We start from the raw sequence: 21270 nt of genomic DNA on the forward strand, positions 1-21270 counted from the left end.
ATTAATATTAGAGGTAGGCAATATCATCATTTTATACATGAGAAAATTGAGGCTCAGCAGAGTTTAGTAATTGACCCAAGGCTGCACAGTTTTGAGGGATGAAGCTGAGATTTGAATTGAGCTCTGTCTGGCTCCAAAATCCATGTTCTTTATAATGTCCTATACTGTCAGTTAAAGATTGGCACAGTGGAGGATCAATCCAAGAAGAAGGTATAACAATTATAAATATATATGCACCCAACATAGGAGCCCCTCAATACATAAGGAAAAGGCTAACAGCTATAAAAGAGTAAATTGACAGTCAAAAATAGTGGGGGACTTTAACACTTCACTTACACCAATGGACAGATCATCCAGACAGAAAATTAATAAGGAAACGAAAGTTTTAAATGACACAATAGACCAGATAGATTTCATTGATATTTAGAGGACATTCCATCCAAAAACAGCAGATTACACTTTCTTCTCAAGTGCACATGGAACATTCTCCAGGATAGATCACATCTTGAGTCACAAATCAATCCTTGGTAAATTTAAGAAAATTGAAATCATATCAAGCATTTTTTCTGACCACAATGCTATGAGATTAGAAATAAATTACAGGGAAAAAAATGTAAAAAACACAAACACATGGGGGCTAAACAATATGTTACTAAATAACCAAGAGATCACTGAAGAAATCAAAGAGGAAATCAAACAATACCTAGAGAAAAGTGACAATGAAAACATGACAATCCAAAACCTATGGGATGCAGCAAAAGCAGTTCAAACAGGGAAGTTTATAGCAATACAATCCTACCTCAAGAAACAAGAAAAATCTCAAATAAACAATCCACCCTTACACCTAAAGGAACTAAAGGAAGAAGAACAAACAAAACCCAACTTAGTAAAAGGAAAGAAATCATAAAGATCAGAGCAGAAATAAATGAAATAGAAACAAAGAAAACAGTAGCAAAGATCAATAAAACTAAAAGGTGGTTCTTTGTGAAGATAAACAAAATTTATAAATATTTAGCCAGACTCATCAAGAAAAAGAGGGAGAGGACTCAAATCAATAAAATTAGAAATGAAAAAGGAGAAGTTACATTGGACATTGCAGAAATACAACGCATCATAAGAGACTACTACAAGCAACTTTATGCCAATAAAATGGACAACCTGGAAGAAATGGACAAATTCTTAGAAAGGTATAACCTTCCAAGACTGAACCTAGAAGAAATAGAAAATATGAACAGACCAGTCACAAGTAATTAAATTGAAACTGTGATTAAAAATCTTCCAACAAACAAAAGTCCAGGACCAGATACCTCCACAGTTGAATTCTATCAAAGGTTTAGAGAAGAGCTAAAACCCATCCTTCTCAAAATTCTTTCAAAAAATTGCAGAGGAAGGAACACTCCCAAACTCATTCTATGAGGACACCATCACCTTGATACCAAAACCAGACAAAAATAATACAAAAAAGAAAATTACAGACCAGTATCACTGATTAATATAGATGCAAAAATCCTCAACAAAATACTAGCATAGAATCCAACAACACATTAAAAGGGATCATATACCATGATCAAGTGGAATTTATCCCAGGGATGCAAGGATTCTTCAAAATATGCAAATCAATCAATGTGATACACCATATTAACAAATTGAAGAATAAAAACCATATGATCATCTCAATAGATGCAGAAAATGCTTGCTTTTGACAAAATTCAACACCCATTTATGATAAAAACTCTCCAGAAAGTAGTCATAGAGGGAACCTGCCTCAACATAATAAAGGCCATATACAACAAACCCACAGCAAACATCATTCTCAGTGGTGAAAAACTGAAAGCATTTCCTCTAAGATCAGGAAGAAGACAAGGATGTCCATTCTCACCACGATTATTCACATAGTTTTGGAAGTCCTAGCCATGGCAATCAGCAAAGAAAAAGAAATAAATGAATACAAATGGAAGAGAAGAAGTAAAACTGTCACTGTTCACAGATGACATGATACTATACATAGATAATCCTAAAGATGTCACCAGAAAACTACTAGAGCTAATCAATGAATTTGGTAAAGTTGCAGGATACAAAATTAATGCACAGAAATCTGTTGCATTTCTATACACTAACAACGAATGATCAGAAAGAGAAATTAAGGAAACAAGTCCATTCACCATTGCAACAAAAAGAATAAAATACCTGGGAATAAACCTACCTAAGGAGGTAAAAGACCTATACTCAGAAAACTATAAGACAATGATGAATGAAATCAAAGATGACAGAAACAGATGGAGAGATATACCATGTTCTTGGATTGGAAGAATCAATATTGTGAAAATGACTATACTACCCAAAGCAATCTACAGATTCTATGCAAACCCTATCAAATTACCAATGGCATTTTTTACAGAACTAGAACAAAACATCTTGAAATTTATACAGAGACACAAAAGACCCTAAATAGCCAAAGCAATCTTAAGGGAAAAAAACAGAGCTGGAGGAATAAGATTCCCTGACTTCAAACTATACTACAAAGCTACAGTAAGCAAGACAATATGGTACTGGCACATAAACAGAAATATAGATCAATGGAACAGGACAGAAAGCACAGAGATAAACCCACGCATATATGGTCAACTAATCTATGATAAAGGAGGCAAGGATATACAATAGAGAAAAGACATTCTCTTCAATAAGTGGTGCTGGGAAAACAGGACAGCTACATGTAAAAGAATGAAATTAGAACATTCCCTAACACCATACATAAAAGTAAACTCCAAATGGTTTAAGGACCTAAATGTAAGGCCAGACACTATAAAACTCTTACAGGAAAACATAAGAAGAACACTCTTTGACATAAATCACAGTGAGATCTTTTTTGACCCACCTCCTAGAGTAATGGAAAAAAAACCAAAAATAAACAAATTGGACCTAATGAAATTTAAAAGCTTTTGCACAACAAAGGAAACTATAAACAAGACAAAAAGACAACCCTCAGAAAGGGAGAAAATATTTACAAATGAATCAATGGACAAAGGATTAATCTCAAAAATATATAAACAGTTCATGCAGTTCAATATTTAAAAAAACAAATAACCCAATCAGAAAATGGGCAGAAGATCTAAACAGACATCTCTCCAAAGAAGATACACAGATTGCTAAAAAACACATGAAAGGATGCTCAGCATCACTGGTTATTATAGAAATGCAAATCAAAACTACAATGAGGTATCACCTCACACCAATTAGAGTGGGCATCATCAGAAAATCTACAAACAACAAATGCTGGAGAGGGTGTAGAGAAAAGGAAGCCCTCTTGCACTGTTGGTGGGAATGTAAATTGATACAGCTACTATGGAGAACAGTATGGAGGTTCCTTAAAAAACTAAAAATAGAACTACCATATGACCCAGCAATCCCACTACTGGGCATATACCCAGAGAAAAACATAATTCAAAAAGTCACATGCACCCCAATGTTTATTGCAGCACTATTTACAATAGCCAGGTCATGGAAGCAACCTAAATGCCCATCGACAGAATGGATAAAGAAGATGTAGCACATATATACAGTGGAATATTACTCAGCCATTAAAAGGAACAAAATTGGGTCATTTGTAGCGATGTGGATGGATCTAGAGACTGTCATACAGAGTGAAGTAAGTCAGAAAGAGAAAAACAAATACTGTATATTAACGCATATATGTGGAATCTAGAAAAATGGTACAGATGAACTGGTTTGCAAGGCAGAACTAGAGACACAGATGTAGAGAACTAATGTATGGACACCAGGGGGGGAAAGTTGTGGTGGGGGGGATGAATTGGGAGATTGGGATTGACATATATATACTAATATGTATAAAATAGATAACTAATAAAACCCTGCTATATAAAAAATAAATAACTAAAATAAAATTCAAATTAATAAAAGAGCTTACAAGTAGAAAAATGAAGATTGGCACAGTGGAGGATCTGGATTTAATCTTTTTGTACTGAAGTATAGTAGCTGTACAGTATTATATAATTACAGGTGTACAATATAGTGATTCACAATTTTTAAAGGGTATATTCCATTTATTGTTATTCTAAAGTTTTGGCTATATATAAGTTTAATCTTGCACTTGGAGGGAAAAATGATTAAATTTCTTTAGCACCTGCAGGAGCCATAAGTGTACTTACCTTTAGGTCTGGCTTTCTTATGGCTCTATTTATGATATAGTCCTCATCTGTGATGAGAGGGTGATCAGGAATGATCCCAAATGCACTGTTCATTGCTGACAGGCAGATCCACACTACCTTTTTCCAAGAGTAAGTTTGGAATTCATCCTGAGGAAATAAAAACCAAAACCCCCGTGAAGTTAAGAGAGGTCATCAGTCTAAAATTCAACCTGAAAAACATTATTTTAATATAATTCTGTATGTTTACAGAGTTAAACATTCTTGACAGAGTCCTATACCTTTGAAATCTGGTAGATCTAGAGCATTGAGGGGAAAAGTCTTGCCATCACTTAATGAGGAATCAGGATGTGAATACTGGCACACACAACAATGCTCAAGAGTCATGAGGCAGATGCTCAGGTAAGAGCTAGTTTTCCCTATTACCCTCCAACCATGGGGCTATGGACAGATACAAATTTCACAGGGGGAAAAAAAAAAAAAAAAACAAGCAAGCATTCCAAAGTGTTTCTGTAGGTCTCTAGGTTTAGGAGGCCAGGTCAACAGAACCATTCCCATGTTTTGAGGCTTAACAATTCCACCTCTTCCAGAACAACCTCTTTAACACCCTCTTGGGTTGGGGGGGTGTGGTTTGGGGGACTGTCACTATACTAATTCTGAAAGATTGTCACTGTCCTTCTCTGTGCTCCTAATTACCTTCTGCCTTGCATTCTCTTAGTTCTTCTAGACTATCTTGAAGGTAAGGACCATGTTTTACTGTCCGTTATATCCCAGCCACGTGGGGAACTTTGATCTGCTCAGTGAAAGTCTGATGAATGGATAGTAAAAATACTGAAAATATGAACTGAGCATGCCCAAGGGTAATTGTCAAGATGTTAGCACAGGTAGCATTGAGGAAGGTATCTTCATGTGTGACCCTAATTGAAGCTGCTTCCCTTTGCAGTTCACGATAACTCCAACACAGAATAAAACTAGAGGGAGCAGCACTGGATTGAGTAACAGGTACCACAATGATCCCTTAGGGACTGATGTGATAATAATAGTTTACTATCTGAATGGGTAAATGCCACACATAAATTCCACTCGGATGTCTGGTAAACCTTGGGAGCTAGGAAGAATGGCCAGGGAAGTCAAGCCTGGGAAACAATTTGATGCGTGGGAATGTAGGTCAGAACCAGGGATTGTCTCCACCGCACCCACTTTTGCCATGAAGAGTGTCTGAGCTGACTCTGCAAAAGGCAGGGAGAAGGGTTAGTAGTTGTTGTAGCTAATCTCTTACATTGATTTTCCTCAGAAGAGGCCCACCTCCATGCCTTTGCTCCTGCTGCTTCCTCAGCCTGGAATGCGCATCCTTCTCTCCTCTCTTTAAGTCTTCATGGGGCTAGATCTTTTTTTTTTTTTTTAATAAATTTAACACGATTACAACAAATAAGTTTTTTCACTAGTCAATGATTTTCAAATGCATACAGCAGTCAAGATGGTCTTGCCTCTAGGAACAGCTTGCAAGTTTAACAAAACCTCAAGACCACCCACATTCACCCATGCTGTAGACCATGATGGTTTGTGTAGTTCTAAGTAGGACAACCTCTGAAGACCTACTTTGGTGGATATTAATATTTAAATATCACTTTTAAACATCACTGTTGAACTTCTTTGCCATTTGTTTGCACAGTTGTCCAGGTTTGGGTTATTTCTGTTTCATTCTGAATACCACCAGGTCTCTAGTTGCTTTGCAACTGGATTCTCTTTTTCTTGGCCACACCACACAGCTTGTAGGATCTTAGTTCCCCAATCAGGGATCGAACCCAGGCCCTGGGCAGTGAAAAAGCAGGAGTCCTAACCACTGGACCGCCAGGGAAGTCCCATGTACCCAATTCTTTAATATATTTTTACAGTGAACAAAAGATAGTTGGAGGGCAGAAGATGAGTTTTACGTATCTCTCTTATCCCACAAAGAAATCCAGGTCTGTGTACACTGAGGTTATGAAAGAAAATAACTGAACTAAAACACCGTTGGGGCTGCATCTTCCCTTAGTATCATATATCACAATCATTCTTTCAATTCCCTCCAACCAAGACCAACTGATAACTTCTTCCAAGAGGTTAATATGTACAAATATCTGTGCCCTTGTTTTCTAATCTTACCCAAATGTATAAACTTCCTTCCCAACAGGACAATATCACAAAATATTAGAATGCTGGATATTTACATCCTGGGAATGTGATGGGGATAAGTATTATTCAGTTAATACACAGTCAGCAAAAACACGTCTAAAATAACAAGAATTTTTTTAAAGGTACTCAAATAAGTCTCAAATTTTAATAAGATCCTCTATAAACACATTTATTTGCTACTGAAAATTGAAAAAGCACATCAAAATTTTTATTACAATTCAACACGCTGTTCTAACAATGCTGTGGTCAAGCTACCCAATGTTTTCTTCACTTTCCTTCCACACAAGTTAATTTGTTTCACAAAGTGGAACTAAAATATATTCAAGTCATTCAAATGCAAGCTACATAGATTCCTTATAAGTTACTCTATTAAGGTAGAAAAGAGATGCAAGAAAAAAGGACATCACAGAACTTGTAATATAGATTATCAAAATATTGGTACACAATCTTTCCCAAGCTTCATAATGATCCTAAAATTACCAGAAAGAAAAAATAGTACAAGAATAAGGTTTATGGCTCCTTCAGCTCCATGTCATAATTACTGTAATACTTATTGTTGTAATAATTCTCATAATTATCCTCAGAAGGATCTCTATGAAACCAGCAAAAATGACAGCTACTTCTAAATCTTTGCCCTCTTGACTGAGTCTCAACATCATTCTGCCATGGTTCTCTTTGAGAGTCAGACCGAGGAACTCCTTTGCCGTAGTGTTTTTTAATAGATTGAATCAGACGTTCTATCTTATCTCTCCGATCAGTTAACATGGTCCTCACCCCTCTCCTATAGGGTATGGTTTCACCAGGTAACCGCCCAGTTGGTTGAGGTAGACATTCTGGTAGAATTAATGGCAATTTGATACTAGGGTTGGGCATCAGGTTACTGAGGTTCCTTGTTAACACTTCAGACATAGGTTGAAAGGCAACTGGAATTGCCTGGGAATTTTCATCAATGGACGTTTGAGGAGACTCCAGGGTCCAGGTTGGGTTAACCTCAGATGAATCCACTGGGAGTCTTGTCACAGCTTGAAGTTCCTACTAGACCTTTGGGTTCCAGTGGCGGGTGATGCTTTAGACTCAAATTGCTACAAAGTAGCCTGGAAGAACTATAAAGCTAAGAAAGAGGAAGAAAAATCCAAGCTGACACACCGTAGTGAGAGAAAAATCCAACTTCATGGGCCTAGATCTTAACCATCTTTCAAGGTTTGGCTCAAAGTTCATGTCATGGGAACCTCCCTAATTTCTCTGGGTGATCTGTCCTCTAAACCATCAGGTTATTTGAGATTCTCACCACATTCTACCTCATGGCATTGCCCTTTGCCCCCTCACCTTAACACTCCTCTTGGACTGTGGGTAGGGATCATGTTTGATGGATGTCTGTGCTCCAGCCAGGCCTGGCACAGATTCTGAGAGAGAGAGAGGGAGAGGGAGAGAGCAGTGAGAAAAGGGAGAGGAGAGGGAAAAGCAAAGCAAAGGAAGTAGGGAGGGGAGGGAAAGGGAGAGGAAAGGAGGGAAAGTGAAGGATGTTATGGAAAGAAAAGAAAAAGAGAGGAAAGGTGGGGTGGGAGAGCAAGGAGAGGAAGGGGAAAAAAACCTTAGTAGAAATTTGGAAGTTAATGAATTAATTTAAAAAAACAGTAAAATTGGCTATTACCGCATTTTTTGAAAAGATGACTAAATTAAATCCAATCAAATTTGCCTGGAGTTACCTTCAAAGCCTAAGAATGACCAAAGATGGCTACATTTCCAATGACTAAGCCACTGAACTTGTTGGACATGTTCTAGATACTGTGGAATGTGCCAACAACTCCCTAGAACACACCTTGACATAGCTCAGCATTATACAGCTTTGCCTTTGACCGCATCAAAAGGTCCTGTGGTCTCTGTTATGAAAACAATTTTGAGTTTCTAATAATAACACTAATAAAAACAGTTAATATTTGTTTAGCACTTATTATGTTCTAGGCATATAATGCCACATGTGTATTCTTTCATTTAAAGTTTAAAAACCCTATAAGGTAGTTCATTACCAACCCCATTCTACAAGTGAGGAAACTAAGTCACAGTTGGTAAATATTAGAGCAGGGATTTGACACCCTCATCCCCCAGCCCTTCCAGATTCCCATCTTACCCTCTGCTCTATTCTACATTCTGTTCAACAATACAATTTGACTGGACTGCCACTTTTATATCCAGCCTGAACTAGGATTGCCAAAGAACAAAGTTCCAATGAAAAACTTCGTAAGAAAACACATAATTTGTAGGTAAATAGGAACACAAATTATAAAAATGGCATCAGGATCAGAGACCTCAGGCCACCAAGTGAGAACAATAAGGAAGATAAGCTCCTCTTGGTCCTCTTAAATGAAGCAAAATAATATTAACTACTAATTTTCAAATGATTGCTTCGCAGTTTATTAACACATTTTGTGTCAGTTTTCCTATTTTAGGCTCACAATTCTCCAAAGTCAAAACTATGGTATCCATTTTGCAGATGAGAAAATTCTTCATCAACAAGGCTTAGAATTGCCCAAGCCAGTCTGGTATAGGGAGCAGGAGGGAACAGAGACCTGAGGTCAGGTTTTCCCACGCTGTATCTTGGCTCCTTCCTCTTTGTTTCAACAAGTCGTCCCCATGGTGTTTGTGACTCATGTATAAAAATCACCTTGAGGGACTTCCCTGGTGGTCCAGTGGTAAAGAATCTGCCTTCCAATACAGAAGACACAGGTTCAATCCCTGGTTGGGGAACTAAGATCCCACATGCCACGGGGCAACTAAGCCCACACCACAAATACTGAGCTTGCACACCTCAATGAGAGAGCCACGTGCTGCAAAACTACAGAGCCCACGTGCCCTGGAGCCCACGAGCCACAACTAGAGAGAGAAAACCCACATGCCACAACTAGAGAGAAGCCTGTGCTCTGCAGCGAAGAGCCACACACTGCAAGGAAAGATCCTGCATGCCTCAACGAAGATCCTGCATGCTGCAACTAACACACAGCACAACCAAAAATAAAAGAAATAAATAAAATGTTAATAAATAAATAAATATCACCTTGAATTCTAGAATCTGTAACAAATAGCATCCAGTTGCTCAGAATTTCTGATCTCCTAGCAACAGAAAATCTGATTCCCAAAATCAAGCTGTCACCCTTTGGCCCAGTGTGAAAGCAAACAGACCTCTAGACTGTAATCCCTAAAAAGGGAAAAGCAAATTGGACCATTGAAACTCCCCAGCTCCCACAGGCCAGTGTTAATCCAATGCACCAACTGCATGCTTTAGTCTAGGCAAGTATTAAAGGCTGGAATTCATCTTAATTACAGTCTGTAGCATCGCTAAATTGAAGGTGCTTGGATATATTTGCCTCTAAGCTCCATTACTGTCATCCTCTTTACCCACCTCTGGGGTCTTTTAACTCACAATTCTGTATAATGTAAAGTAGAAATCTATAGGCCAAATAAAGATGCCACAGTGAGACATTTTTCTTAGGATAAGTTAGTATCACTGACTTTTCTCTTGTTTACTACTCTGTTAAGGACTCTGTAAAATCATGCATATTTTAATAACTATAAATGAAAAGTAATCTTTAAAAATTATATCATTTAAAATATTTTTAATTTAAAAAAAGAAATTCTTCCAATTTTTTAAGGGGGAAAAGAAGGCAAAGAAAGGGAGGGAGGGACTTCCCTCGTGGGGCAATGGTTAAGAATACACCTGCCAATGCAGGGGACATGGGTTTGATCCCTGGTCTGGGAAGATCCCACATTAGTTGCCGTGGAGCAACTAAGCCTGTGAGCCACAACTACTGAGCCCGTGTGCCACAACTACTGAAGCCCGCATGCCTAGAGCCCGTGCTCTGCAACAAGAGAAGCCACCACAATGAGAAGCCTGCGTGCAGCAACAAAGACCCAATGCAGTCAAAAATAAATAAATAAACTAATAAATAAATTTAAGGAAATAAAAGAAAGGGAGGGAAAATGTGTCACTGTGAAGTGGTCACTGTGGGTGACCTCATCAACTTCTCTCCATTTTCAGCTTGGTGTTGTCCAGTATGGAAAGAACATGGGCTCCTTTGTGAGTTCAAATCTCAGCTCCAAACCAAATTGAAAAATCATTGCAACTCTCTGAACCTAATTTTCTTTATCCAAGAAGTGGGGATGATGATACATATTTCATGGATGCTTGAAGAATTAAATGCATAATGTGCATGACCTGGTCCGAGGTCTGGCCCATAGCTGGGTGTGACAAATATTGGTTGGTGTAGCTCTGTACCTCATTTCCACAGTATGTTTTTCCTGAGATTTTTCTGTAACTAGGAACTTCTTTTCCCTTTAAGGAAACTTTAGAATCTCTAAGAGTTTATTTTTCCTTTCTGGGAAAGAAGTGTATTTACCTAGAAACAGCTATTTCCACTTCAGTCTGTTGCCCAGCTCTCTCAAGCAGTTAATGATCTATAAAATACTTAAATGCACCAGAAGACCTACCACTTTAAATAATTGCTTTGTAATGCAGATAATCCAAATTGTTTGCCCGGCAAATCTAGACATTTTAACACCTCAAGTCTCCTCTTTACCTCCTCTTTACCAAGAGAATTAACCAGACCAGTCCTTGAACTCTAAAAGAGTAGGATTTAAAATAACTCAAGAGTGGATTTCAAAGAATGGAATGTATACAGAAGACTTAGGTTTGACCTGGACAGAAAAATAGAGAAGCAAACCTGGGCATTTTTTATTTCCTGTGGACTTGAACTTTCTGAACCTGAAAATGCCAGACTAACTCTTATATTGAATGAAGTGAGTGACCTTGCTTATCTTCTTCCTACCTTGCTATAAGCGCCTCATCTCTTGAAATTTAAAAGCAGTGTAATGGTCACTTCAAGTTGAGGCCAATTCTATGACTTATTCCCCACCCCTTTTTATCCTTTTTGCCACACAGCCAGCAGGATCTTAGTTCTCTGTAGAAATCAAACTCATGTCTCCTGCAGTGGAAGCAAGGAGTCTTAACCACTGTACCTCCAAGGAAGTCACTGACTCTTATGTAGGAGTTCATTCCACAACATGTAGTACTGCTGAGCTTGCCATAAAAAGAAAATGTAACCCATTGAGAAGTTCCAAAGAGGTATTAGGAAATCAGTATTTTCCTAATACTGATTAGGAAAAAGAAAAAAGAAATTTCTTTTTGGGGGGATGGATACATTGCAGATGGATACATTGTCTTGGATCTGAGTAAGGTACCTGCAAGATTCCAGCTCTATTGTCTCCTTAGTGGTCCCAGAATTTGGTTGGAAGTCCTCTGTACTGAAACCTCCCACCTTGGTAGGAGACAGGGTGTCCTCTGTTACCAGCTACTGTCCTCCAGGATCTCACTCCCCATCTTCTCTGTTTTGCTTAAGTGGCCTTCAAGATTTCACTTCCTGTTCTGTTTGGGCTGCCGGCTTCTGTTCTTGGGATTTTGTTTTACTTTTTTCTTTTTTTTCTTGGTAAATAATTACTTTTGGAATATGAGAAGTTCACTTTCTGAGGGCAGCCTCCTTCTTCATAAAACTTCTGCTGGTTTTATGTATAAGAACTATGGGCTTTAGTTCTGCAACTATTTGTCTTGCTGGACTACAATTACCTGGGATGATTTACAATAAAATTGGCCAACATGGGGCTCCTTTGAAATTCCTAAATTAGTTTGTCTGGGCAGTCAATTAAAAAAAGGATGTAAGGCAAGAATAGAAGCATATCTCAACTGGTATTTTTGAGGACTCAAAAAAACATAATAATGAATCCACTATTGCTTCCCGCAGAGAAACTGACTCACAATTATCTCAAAGGATTTCAGAACTGGAAATTCCTCTGAGGCTTCTGAGACTTCTCTCCCTCTCTGTCTCTCTGTCTCTTTTACTCTTACCGCCCCCCCTCCCTCTCTGCTCCTTCCTGTTCCTCTGAATGTCCACTGCAATGCTCTCCTCCTTGCTATCCATCTCTTTCTGAGCTTTCTTTTTATAACAGCAAGATTGATTCCCACAGAAGGCAACAACAATTCTAGGGGCCTGATGAAAATGTCTATGATTATTATGGCCATTTATTAAAAAAAAGTTTTGAAAAAAAAAATTTTTTTTTTTAAATTCTGACCCTAAGGGGACAAAAGTTCTTCTAGGAGGAGCTTGCATTTCTCTCTCTGTACCTTTGAAATATAAATGTTTTACCTCATCTTCTCAGGGAACTCTTATCTAGACCATCTCCAATTCCTAAGACTGAAACAAAAAAAAAAAAGAAGAAGAAGAAGAGGCCTTTTAATTCAAATTGCGAGAAGGACTCTCTTGCCCAAATAACCTCCTTAAAATTGCTTGTCAAGGGCAAATGCAAAGCTGATGTCTTCTCCACACATAATAAAAGACTTTAGCCATCTGAGCAAGCAGATGTAATTTATTCCAACTGTTATTTATAAACTAGTGAGTTTTTTTTATTGTACCTGATTCATGACTAAAACTTTAAAACTAAAACTATGAGACTGTCTGTGCCTATCTGGATGTATGTATGTCCATGTAGGTACCTTATGGATGTAGTATGCTTCTACTTTTGGATGGTATTGCCAAAATTAATTTGTAAAAGAGCTCTATTTAATTGCCTTAAAAAAATTAAGCTTGTAAATAAAATAAATTCTCAGAAATATAGTAGTAACCCAAATGAATTTCAGGTTCAAGAGAGCTGGGAAATATTCAGTATTAATCAACCTTAAGTATAATACTTTTATTGTATCTAGGTTTACTAAAAGTCAAATAAGTTTGTTACCTCTGTTACAAAATTTGTCAGCAATAAAAATAATTCAGTATGATATTTTCATACATACATTAAATAAATGTAAATGAATAAGAGTTTTTAGGTGAACTCTTTAAGAATAGTTATGTTTTATGATATGTCTATCTCAAAATAGTTCCCCCAAACCTTTTTGGAAACTTTAGAGTTTTGCTAGATTAAGTTAAATGATGGAAATTTATTAAATATCTAAGTCATTTCCAAACAAAATAAGTTACTGAAACATTAATTACTGAATATAGGCTTCCTTTTACAGAGAAACAAAAGATATTTGGGATTATTAGTAAATATTTTTGGTGCCACACTGAAATATTTTCTATAAGAAAGCACAAGTTTTTAAAAATTATAAAAAGTAATTATAAGTTTGCCAATGTACAGAATACTACTGGAAAAGACAGTTCATAATTGCTTATTTCTTAGTTTTTACTAAAAATTAAGGTTTCTAAAGCTTAAAAATTCTAATTAATATATGTAATTTAAACTATTAACATTAATAAGGAAAACATTTTCATATTCCAGGAAAAAAATTTTTAAAGGTACAAAAAATTGGAATATTTTGTTAAGGGAAAAGAAAATAATTTTGTCCTAAAGCTGGTTATTTCTAAATGAGAAAGAAAAAAAGGGGGAAATTTTTAAAGTCATAGAAAGCTGTAGAAAATTTGTGGGAAAAAAAAAGTCTTTAGAGAGGAATTTTATGTGCCATCAGGACTGGCTAAGGTTAGAATGAATAAATTTTAAACGTAGGGTGGATAGCTAGTGGGAAGCAGCCGCATGGCACAGGGAGATCAGCTAGGTGGTTTGTGATCACCTAGAAGTGTGGGGATAGGGAAGGTGGGAGGGAGGGAGACGCAAGAGGGAAGAGATATGGGAACATATGTATATGTATAACTGATTCACTTTGTTGGAAAGCAGAAACTAACACACCATTGTAAAACAGTTAACTCCAATAAAGATGTTAAAATAAATAAATACATAAAGTAAGTAAGTAAGTAACTAAGCTGGAACAAAATTTGGTTTTCTGTTAAAAGGACAAAATGTTTTGAGATTAATGGTCTGGTCTTAATGAGAAATTGTAAACGAAGATTTCTTTACCTTAATGTAATCTGTCTAGAAAAACAAAGATTCTATACTTTGTAGCTAAGACTATTTACAACTATATAACATTTATATTTACCTATGAAGTATTTAATTCTTATTTTGTTTAAATGAATAACTAGGCATTATTTCACAGTGACTTATGATCCTATTTGACCAAGTGTTTAAAAACAAAAATTTGATATTTTTGACAAACTTCCCCAAATCAAATTATAAATGAAGTCTTTTTAACTTAGATCTAACTTTGAGATATGCGATGTTTCAGAAGGCCCCTGAAATATCTCAGAGATTTGTCCTCTCTCCTTATAAAAATGGAGATGATAAACTAATTAAGCTTATTTGACATGTTAAATCACACGGGAGGCATTGTCAAAAAAAGAAGTAATACTAAGCCTGATTTATGTTGTGTCTGTATAGGTATATGTTTATAAGTGTTATAGAAACTATGAAATTTCTGGAATTCTGATTGTCCTGGCATAATGTTATCAATCATAATCCTAGTTATTATCTTAAAATGGTGTATGTCACAGAAATAACTTAATTTCCTTGTCAATTGCACTGTAATCAGCACTTTAACCATGCATTTTTCTTTTTAACATCTTTATTGGAGTATAATTGCTTTACAATGGTGTGTTAGTTTCTGCTGTATAACAAAGTGAATCAGCTATATGTATACATATACCCTCATATCCCCTCCCTCTTGTGTCTCCCCTCCACCCTCCGTATCTCACCCCTCTAGGTGGTCACAATTCACTGAGCTGTTCTCTCTGTGCTATGTGACTGCTTCCCACTACTACCTATTTTACATTTTAACTCTTTTGTCATTTATAGACAGTTATTGTTTTACTTTGATGCTTTTACAAATATGTTTCATCCTTTCAGAGATTCAGATGGGCCTCTGATACTTTCTATAGAGTACAGCGTCCTGATAAACTCTCAGATCACACTACTGAATTGGATAAGAATTTACAGAACTCTAATGAAGAAACAGATGGCTTCATAAAACTGCTAACAAAGATCAAGAATTAATTCCACAGGACTGAACGAACTGTACATGATGATTATAATTTTTGTTTAAAACATTGCTGGTTCTTTTATGTTTTGCTTTTCCAGATTTAAGGAAAACTTTTCTCTCAAGCTATCTATGACTTACAGCAATTTGATAAATGATACCTTTGTAAACAAAGATAGAACATTTCTCTTTTTCTCCCTACTTGATCCCTCCAGAATTTGGAAACTCTTAGTGAGTATTCTTATTTTCATGGCAATATAGTTACTTGCATAAGTTCAATAAGAATCTGTTCTCCTTATAACAGGACATAATTGGAAACATTGGTTATATTATCAGGCTTTGACTGAAATGTCATATTTGACAGAGGCATGCATTGACTCAGATATGACCAGAAAGCTTTAAGGTACTAAGATTGACTTTATGGAGCCAATAATGACTCTTGGAAATATTTACCTAGTACCATGCCTACAGGGTTTCCAGAAGTCTTACCAGGTAAGTAAGGAAGGTCAGTCCCTGGCAGGTGCAGGAACCTCAAGAGAGTTTGGGGACCTCAAGAAGAGAGGAATTTACACAAATCTGTACATATTGCAGTCAGAGTCTGATGGCAAGTCCTTATTTGACTTTCCTGGCTTGAGAGGTCTTATAAAAGTTCAATCTGATATTCCTTTCAAAAAATTCCAGCAAAGCAGATTTAAAACAGCCTATATGGTCAGTTGTTACTCTTTTCTTTTAAATTTTTACTGCAGTATAGTTGATTACAATGTTGTGTAAGTTTCAAGTGTAGAGCAAAGTGAATCAGTTATATGTAAACATATATGAACTCTTTTGTAGATTCTTTTCCCATATAGGCCATTACAGAGTACAAACCCAAAACAATTAAGAAAATGGTAATAAGAATATACATATCAATAATTACCTTAAATGTAAATGGATTAAATGCTCCAACCAAAAGACACAGACTGGATGAATGGATACAAAAACAAGACATGTATATATACTGTCTACAAGAGACCCACTTCAGACCTAGGGACACATACAGACTGAAAGTGAGGGGATGGAAAAACATTCCATGCAAATGGAAACCAAAAGAAATCTGGAGTAGCAATTCTCATATCAGACAAAATAGACTTTAAAATAAGGACTATTACAAGAGGTGAAGAAGGACTCTACATAATGATCAAGGGATCAGTCCTAGAAGAAGATATAACAATTGTAAATATTTATGCACCCAACATAGGAGCACCTCAATACATAAGGCAAATGCTAACAGCCAGAAAAGGGGAACTTGACAGTAACACAATCATAGTAGGGGACTTTAACACCCCAATTTCACCAAGGGACAGATCATCTAAAATGAAAATAAATAAGGAAACACAAGCTTTAAATTACACATTCAACAAGATGGATGGACTTAATTGATATTTATAGGACATTCCATCCAAAAACAACAGAATACACATTCTTCTCAAGAGCTCATGGAACATTGCCCAGGATAGATCGTAACTTGAGTCACAAATCAAACCCTGGTAAATTTAAGGAAATTGAAATCGTATCAAGTATCTTTTCCGACCACAATGCTATGAGACTAGATATCAATTACAGGAAAAGATCTGTAAAAAATACAAACACATGGAGGCTAAACAATACACTACTAAATAACCAAGAAATTACTGAAGAAATCAAAGCAAAAATCAAACAATACCTAAAAATAAATGACAATGAAAACATGACGACCCAAAACCTATGGGATGCGCAAAAGCAATTCTAAGAGGGAAGCAATACAATCCTACCTCAAGAAACAAGAAACACCTCAATTAAACAACCTAGACTTACACCTAAAGCAATTAGAGGAAGAAGAACAAAAAAGCCCCAAAGTTGGCAGAAGGAAAGAAACCATAAAGATCAGATCTGAAATAAATGAAAAAGAAATGAAGTAAATGAGAGCAAAGATCAATAAAACTAAAAGCTGGTTCCTTGAGAAGATAAACAAAATTGATAAACTATTAGCCAGACTCATCAAGAAAAAAAGGAAGAAGGCTCAAGTCAATAGAATTAGAAATGAAAAAGGAGAAGTAACAACTGACACTGCAGAAATACAAAGGATCATGAAAGATTACTACAAGCAACTATATGCCAATAAAATGGACAACCTGGAAGAAATGGACAAATTCGTAGAAAAGCACAATTTTCTGAGACTAAACTGGGAAGAAATAGAAAATATAAACAGCCTAATCACAAGCACTGAAATTGAAACTGTGATTAAAAATCTTCCAACAAACAAAAGCCCAGGACCAGATGGCTTCACAGGCAAATTCTACCAAACATTTAGAGAAGAGCTAACACCTATCCTTCTCAAACTCTTCCAAAAGATAGCAGAGGGAAGAACACTCCCAAACTCATTCTATGAGGTCACCATAACCCTGATACCAAAAACAGACAAAGACGTCACAAAGAAAGAAAACTACAGGCCAATATCGCTGATGAACGTAGTTGGAAAAATCCTCAACAAAATACTAGCAAAAGAATCCAACAGCACATTAAAAGGATCATACACTATGATCAAGTGGGGTTTATTCCAGGAATGCAAGGATTCTTCAATATACACAAATCAATCAATGTGATACACCATATTAAAGAACTGAAGGATAAAAACCATATGATAATCTCAATAGATGCAGAAAAAGCTTTTGACAAAATTCAACCCCCATTAATGATAAAAACTCTCCAGAGAGGGAACCTACCTCAACATAATAAAGGCCATATATGACAAACCCACAGCCAACAACGTTCTCAGTGGTGAAAAACTGAAATCATTTCCTTTAAGATCAGGAACAAGACAAGGAGGCCCACTCTCACCACTATTATTCCACATAGTTTTGGAAGTTTTAGCCACAGCAATCAGAGAAGGCAAAGAAATAAAAGGAATCCAAATCAGAAAAGAAGTAAAACTGTCACTGTTTGCAGATGACATGATACTATACATAGAGAATCTTAAAGATGCTACCAGAAAACTACTGGAGCTAATCAATGAATCTGGTAATGTAGCAGGATACAAAATTAATGCACAGAAATCTCTTGCATTCCTATACACTAATGATAAAAAATCTGAAGGATAAATTAAGGAAACACTCCCATTTAACATCACAACAATAAGAATAGAATACTTAGGAATAAACCTACCTAAGGAGACAAAAGACCTGTATGCAGAAAATTATAAGACACTGAAGAAAGAAATTAAAGATGATACAAACATATGGAGAAATATACCATGTTCTTGGATTGGAAGAATCAACATCATGAAATTCACTATACTACCCAAAGTAATCTACAGATTCAATGCAATCCCTATCAAACTACCAATGGCATTTTTCACAGAACTAGAATGAAAAATTTCATAAATTGTATGGAAACACAAAAGACCCCGAATAGCCAAAGCTATCTTGAGAATGAAAAAGGGAGCTGGAGGAATCAGGCTCCCTGGCTTCAGACTATACTACAAAGCTACAGTAATCAAGACAATATGGTACTGGCACAAAAAGAGAAATATAGATCAATGGAACAGGATAGAAAGCCCAGAGATAAACCCATGCACATTTGGTCATCTTATCTTTAATAAAGGAGGCAAGAATATACAATGGAGAAAAGACAGCCTCTTCAATAAGTGGCACTGGGAAAACTGGACAGCTACATGTAAAAGAATGAAATTAGAACATTTCCTAATGCCATACACAAAAAATAAACTCAAAATGGATTAAAGTCTTAAATGTAAGGTGAGACACTGTAAAACTCTTAGAGGAAAACATAAGCAGAACACTTCATGATATAAATCACAGCAAGATCCTTTTTGACCCACCTCCTAGAGAAATGGAAATAAAAACAAAAATAAACAAATGGGATGTAATGAAACTTAAAAGCTTTTGCACAGCAAAGGAAACCATAAACAAGACAAAAAGACAACCCTGAGAATGGGAGAAAATATTTGCAAATGAAGCAACTGACAAAGGATTAATCTCCAAAATATACAAGCAGCTCATGCAACTCAATAACAAATAACAAACAACCCAATCCAAAAATGGCCAGAAGACATAAATAGACATTTCTCCAAAGAAGATACACAGATTGATAAAAAACACATGAAAGGATGCTCAACATCACTAATTGTTAGAGAAATGTAAATCAGAACTACTATGAGGTATTACCTCACTCGAGTAAGAATAGACATCATCAAAAAATCTACAAACAATAAATGCTGGAGAGGGTGTGGAGAAAAGGGAACCCTCTTGCACTGTTGGTGGGAATGTAAATTGATACAGCCACTGTGGAAAACAGTATGGAGGTTTCTCAAAAAACTAAAAATAGAACTACCATATGACTCAGTAATCCCATTACTGGGCATATACCTTGAGAAAACCATAATTTAAAAAGAGTCATGTACCAAAATGTTCATTGCAGCTCTATTTACAATAGCCAGGACATGGAAGTAACCTAAGGGTCCATCAACAGATGAATGGATAAAGAAGATGTGGCACATATATACAATGGAATATTACTCAGCCATAAAAAGAAACAAAATTGAGTTATTTGTAGTGAGGTGGATAGACCTAGAGTCTGCCATACATAGTGAAGTAAGTCAGAAAGAGAAAAACAAATACTGCATGCTAACACATATATATGGAATCTAAAAAAAAAAAAAAAAAAAAAAAAAAGGTTCTGAAAAACCTAGGGGCAGGACAGGAATAAAGACGCAGAGTTAGAGAATGGTCTTGAGGACATGGGGAGCAGGAAGGGTAAGCTGGGACGAAGTGAGAGAGTGGCATAGACATATATACACTACCAAATGTAAAATAGATAGCTAGTGGAAAGCAGCCGCATAGCACAGGGAGATCAGCTTGGTGCTTTGTGACCACGGAGAGTGGTGGGATAGGGAAGATGGGAGGGAGACGCAAGAGGGAGGGGATATGGGGATGTATGTACACATGTAGCTGACTCACTTTGTTATACAGCAGAAATTAACACAACATTGTAAAGCAATTATACTCCAATAAAGATGTTTTAAAAAAAAGGAAAAAAATCCTGAACAATTCAGCATAAATTTTGTTTTCACTGCTTATAGCTGTAATACCATGAGCATTTCTTTTAACTTCTTTATGTCTTCAATGTAAAATGGGAGAAAGATAATCTCTACTAGTAAGGACCAAATGAGACAAAATATATGCAAAAGCTTTGCAAACTATAAATCACAATAGAAATAGCCCTGTGCTCATCAATAATATCTATTATTAAAATAGTTTAATAATAGATAACAGCCTCCGATCTATTTGTCTTTAAAAAAAAAAAAATCATCTGTGAGAAGCCAGCCCATAGAACCTCCGGGATTTCTGACTGAATGCCTAACAAAAAAATGGTTTAAAATGGGGGATGTGGGGGACTTCCATGGTGGTGCAGTGGATAAGAATCTGCCTGCCAATGCAGGGGACACGGGTTCAATCCCTGGTCTAGGAAGATCCCACATGCCACGGAGCAACTAAGCCTGTGCACGGCAACTACTGAGCCTGCACTCTAGACCCTGGGAGCCACAACTACTGAGCTCATGTGCCACAACTACTGAAGCCCACGGGCCTAGAGCCCGTGCTCCCCAACAAGAGAAGTCACCACAGTGAGAAGCCCGCACAGTGCAACAAAGAGTAACCCCAGCTCACCGCAACTACAGAAAGCCTGTGCACAGCAACGAAGATGCAACACAGCCAAAAATAAATAAATAAACGTATTTTTTTTTAAAAATCAGGGGATGGGGGAATAGGATTCAGAAGAAGGAATGAGTACCTAAAAGTATCATACTGTCTTCTCTTACATTCTCAATCGTGACTTTTCACCTTAGGGTCTTTGTGATAAAGTGTTGGTAGAAACCATGAGACCATTTATTACAATTTAATTCAGTTATTTAATTGAATTAAATAATTATTGGACACCGACTGTGGACATGAGCTAAGTGTTGTGGGGAATGAAAAGCCACGACAACAGTCT

At 36.5% G+C, this 21270-nt stretch overlaps 2 protein-coding genes across 6 annotated transcripts in view; both read right to left on the reverse strand.

Annotated features, from left to right (window-relative positions):
* Positions 1-21270, reverse strand: part of ATP13A4 (ATPase 13A4) — a 153917-nt gene that overhangs the window by 83032 nt on the left and 49615 nt on the right. For all 5 annotated transcript variants that reach the window (XR_010840930.1, XM_067035343.1, XM_067035345.1 and 2 more), the window contains one exon: positions 4167-4313. Coding sequence is in view for 4 of the 5 variants with exons in the window: in XM_067035343.1 (XP_066891444.1) it covers positions 4167-4313 (147 nt within the window). In the remaining variant the exon portion in view is untranslated. The remainder of the gene's footprint in view (positions 1-4166; positions 4314-21270) is intronic.
* Positions 6849-7511, reverse strand: LOC136794301 (developmental pluripotency-associated protein 3-like). The gene is made up of 2 exons (XM_067035323.1): positions 7485-7511; positions 6849-7370 (listed from the first exon to the last, which is right to left on the reverse strand). Exons 1-2 carry the CDS (start codon positions 7509-7511, stop codon positions 6849-6851), a joined length of 549 nt encoding a protein of 182 aa, XP_066891424.1.

The sequence above is a fragment of the Kogia breviceps genome, chromosome 5 (genome assembly GCF_026419965.1).
Source record: "Kogia breviceps isolate mKogBre1 chromosome 5, mKogBre1 haplotype 1, whole genome shotgun sequence".
Taxonomy (NCBI): domain Eukaryota; kingdom Metazoa; phylum Chordata; class Mammalia; order Artiodactyla; family Physeteridae; genus Kogia; species Kogia breviceps.

Bases quoted from the DNA above. Each gene is read 5' to 3' on its own strand.
- LOC136794301 (XM_067035323.1), bottom strand. From the start codon at position 7,511: ATGAAGTTGGATTTTTCTCTCACTACG. The intron at 7,371-7,484 runs GTGTGTCAGCTT...AAGGTCTAGTAG, and splicing joins TGGATTTTTCTCTCACTACG to GAACTTCAAGCTGTGACAAG.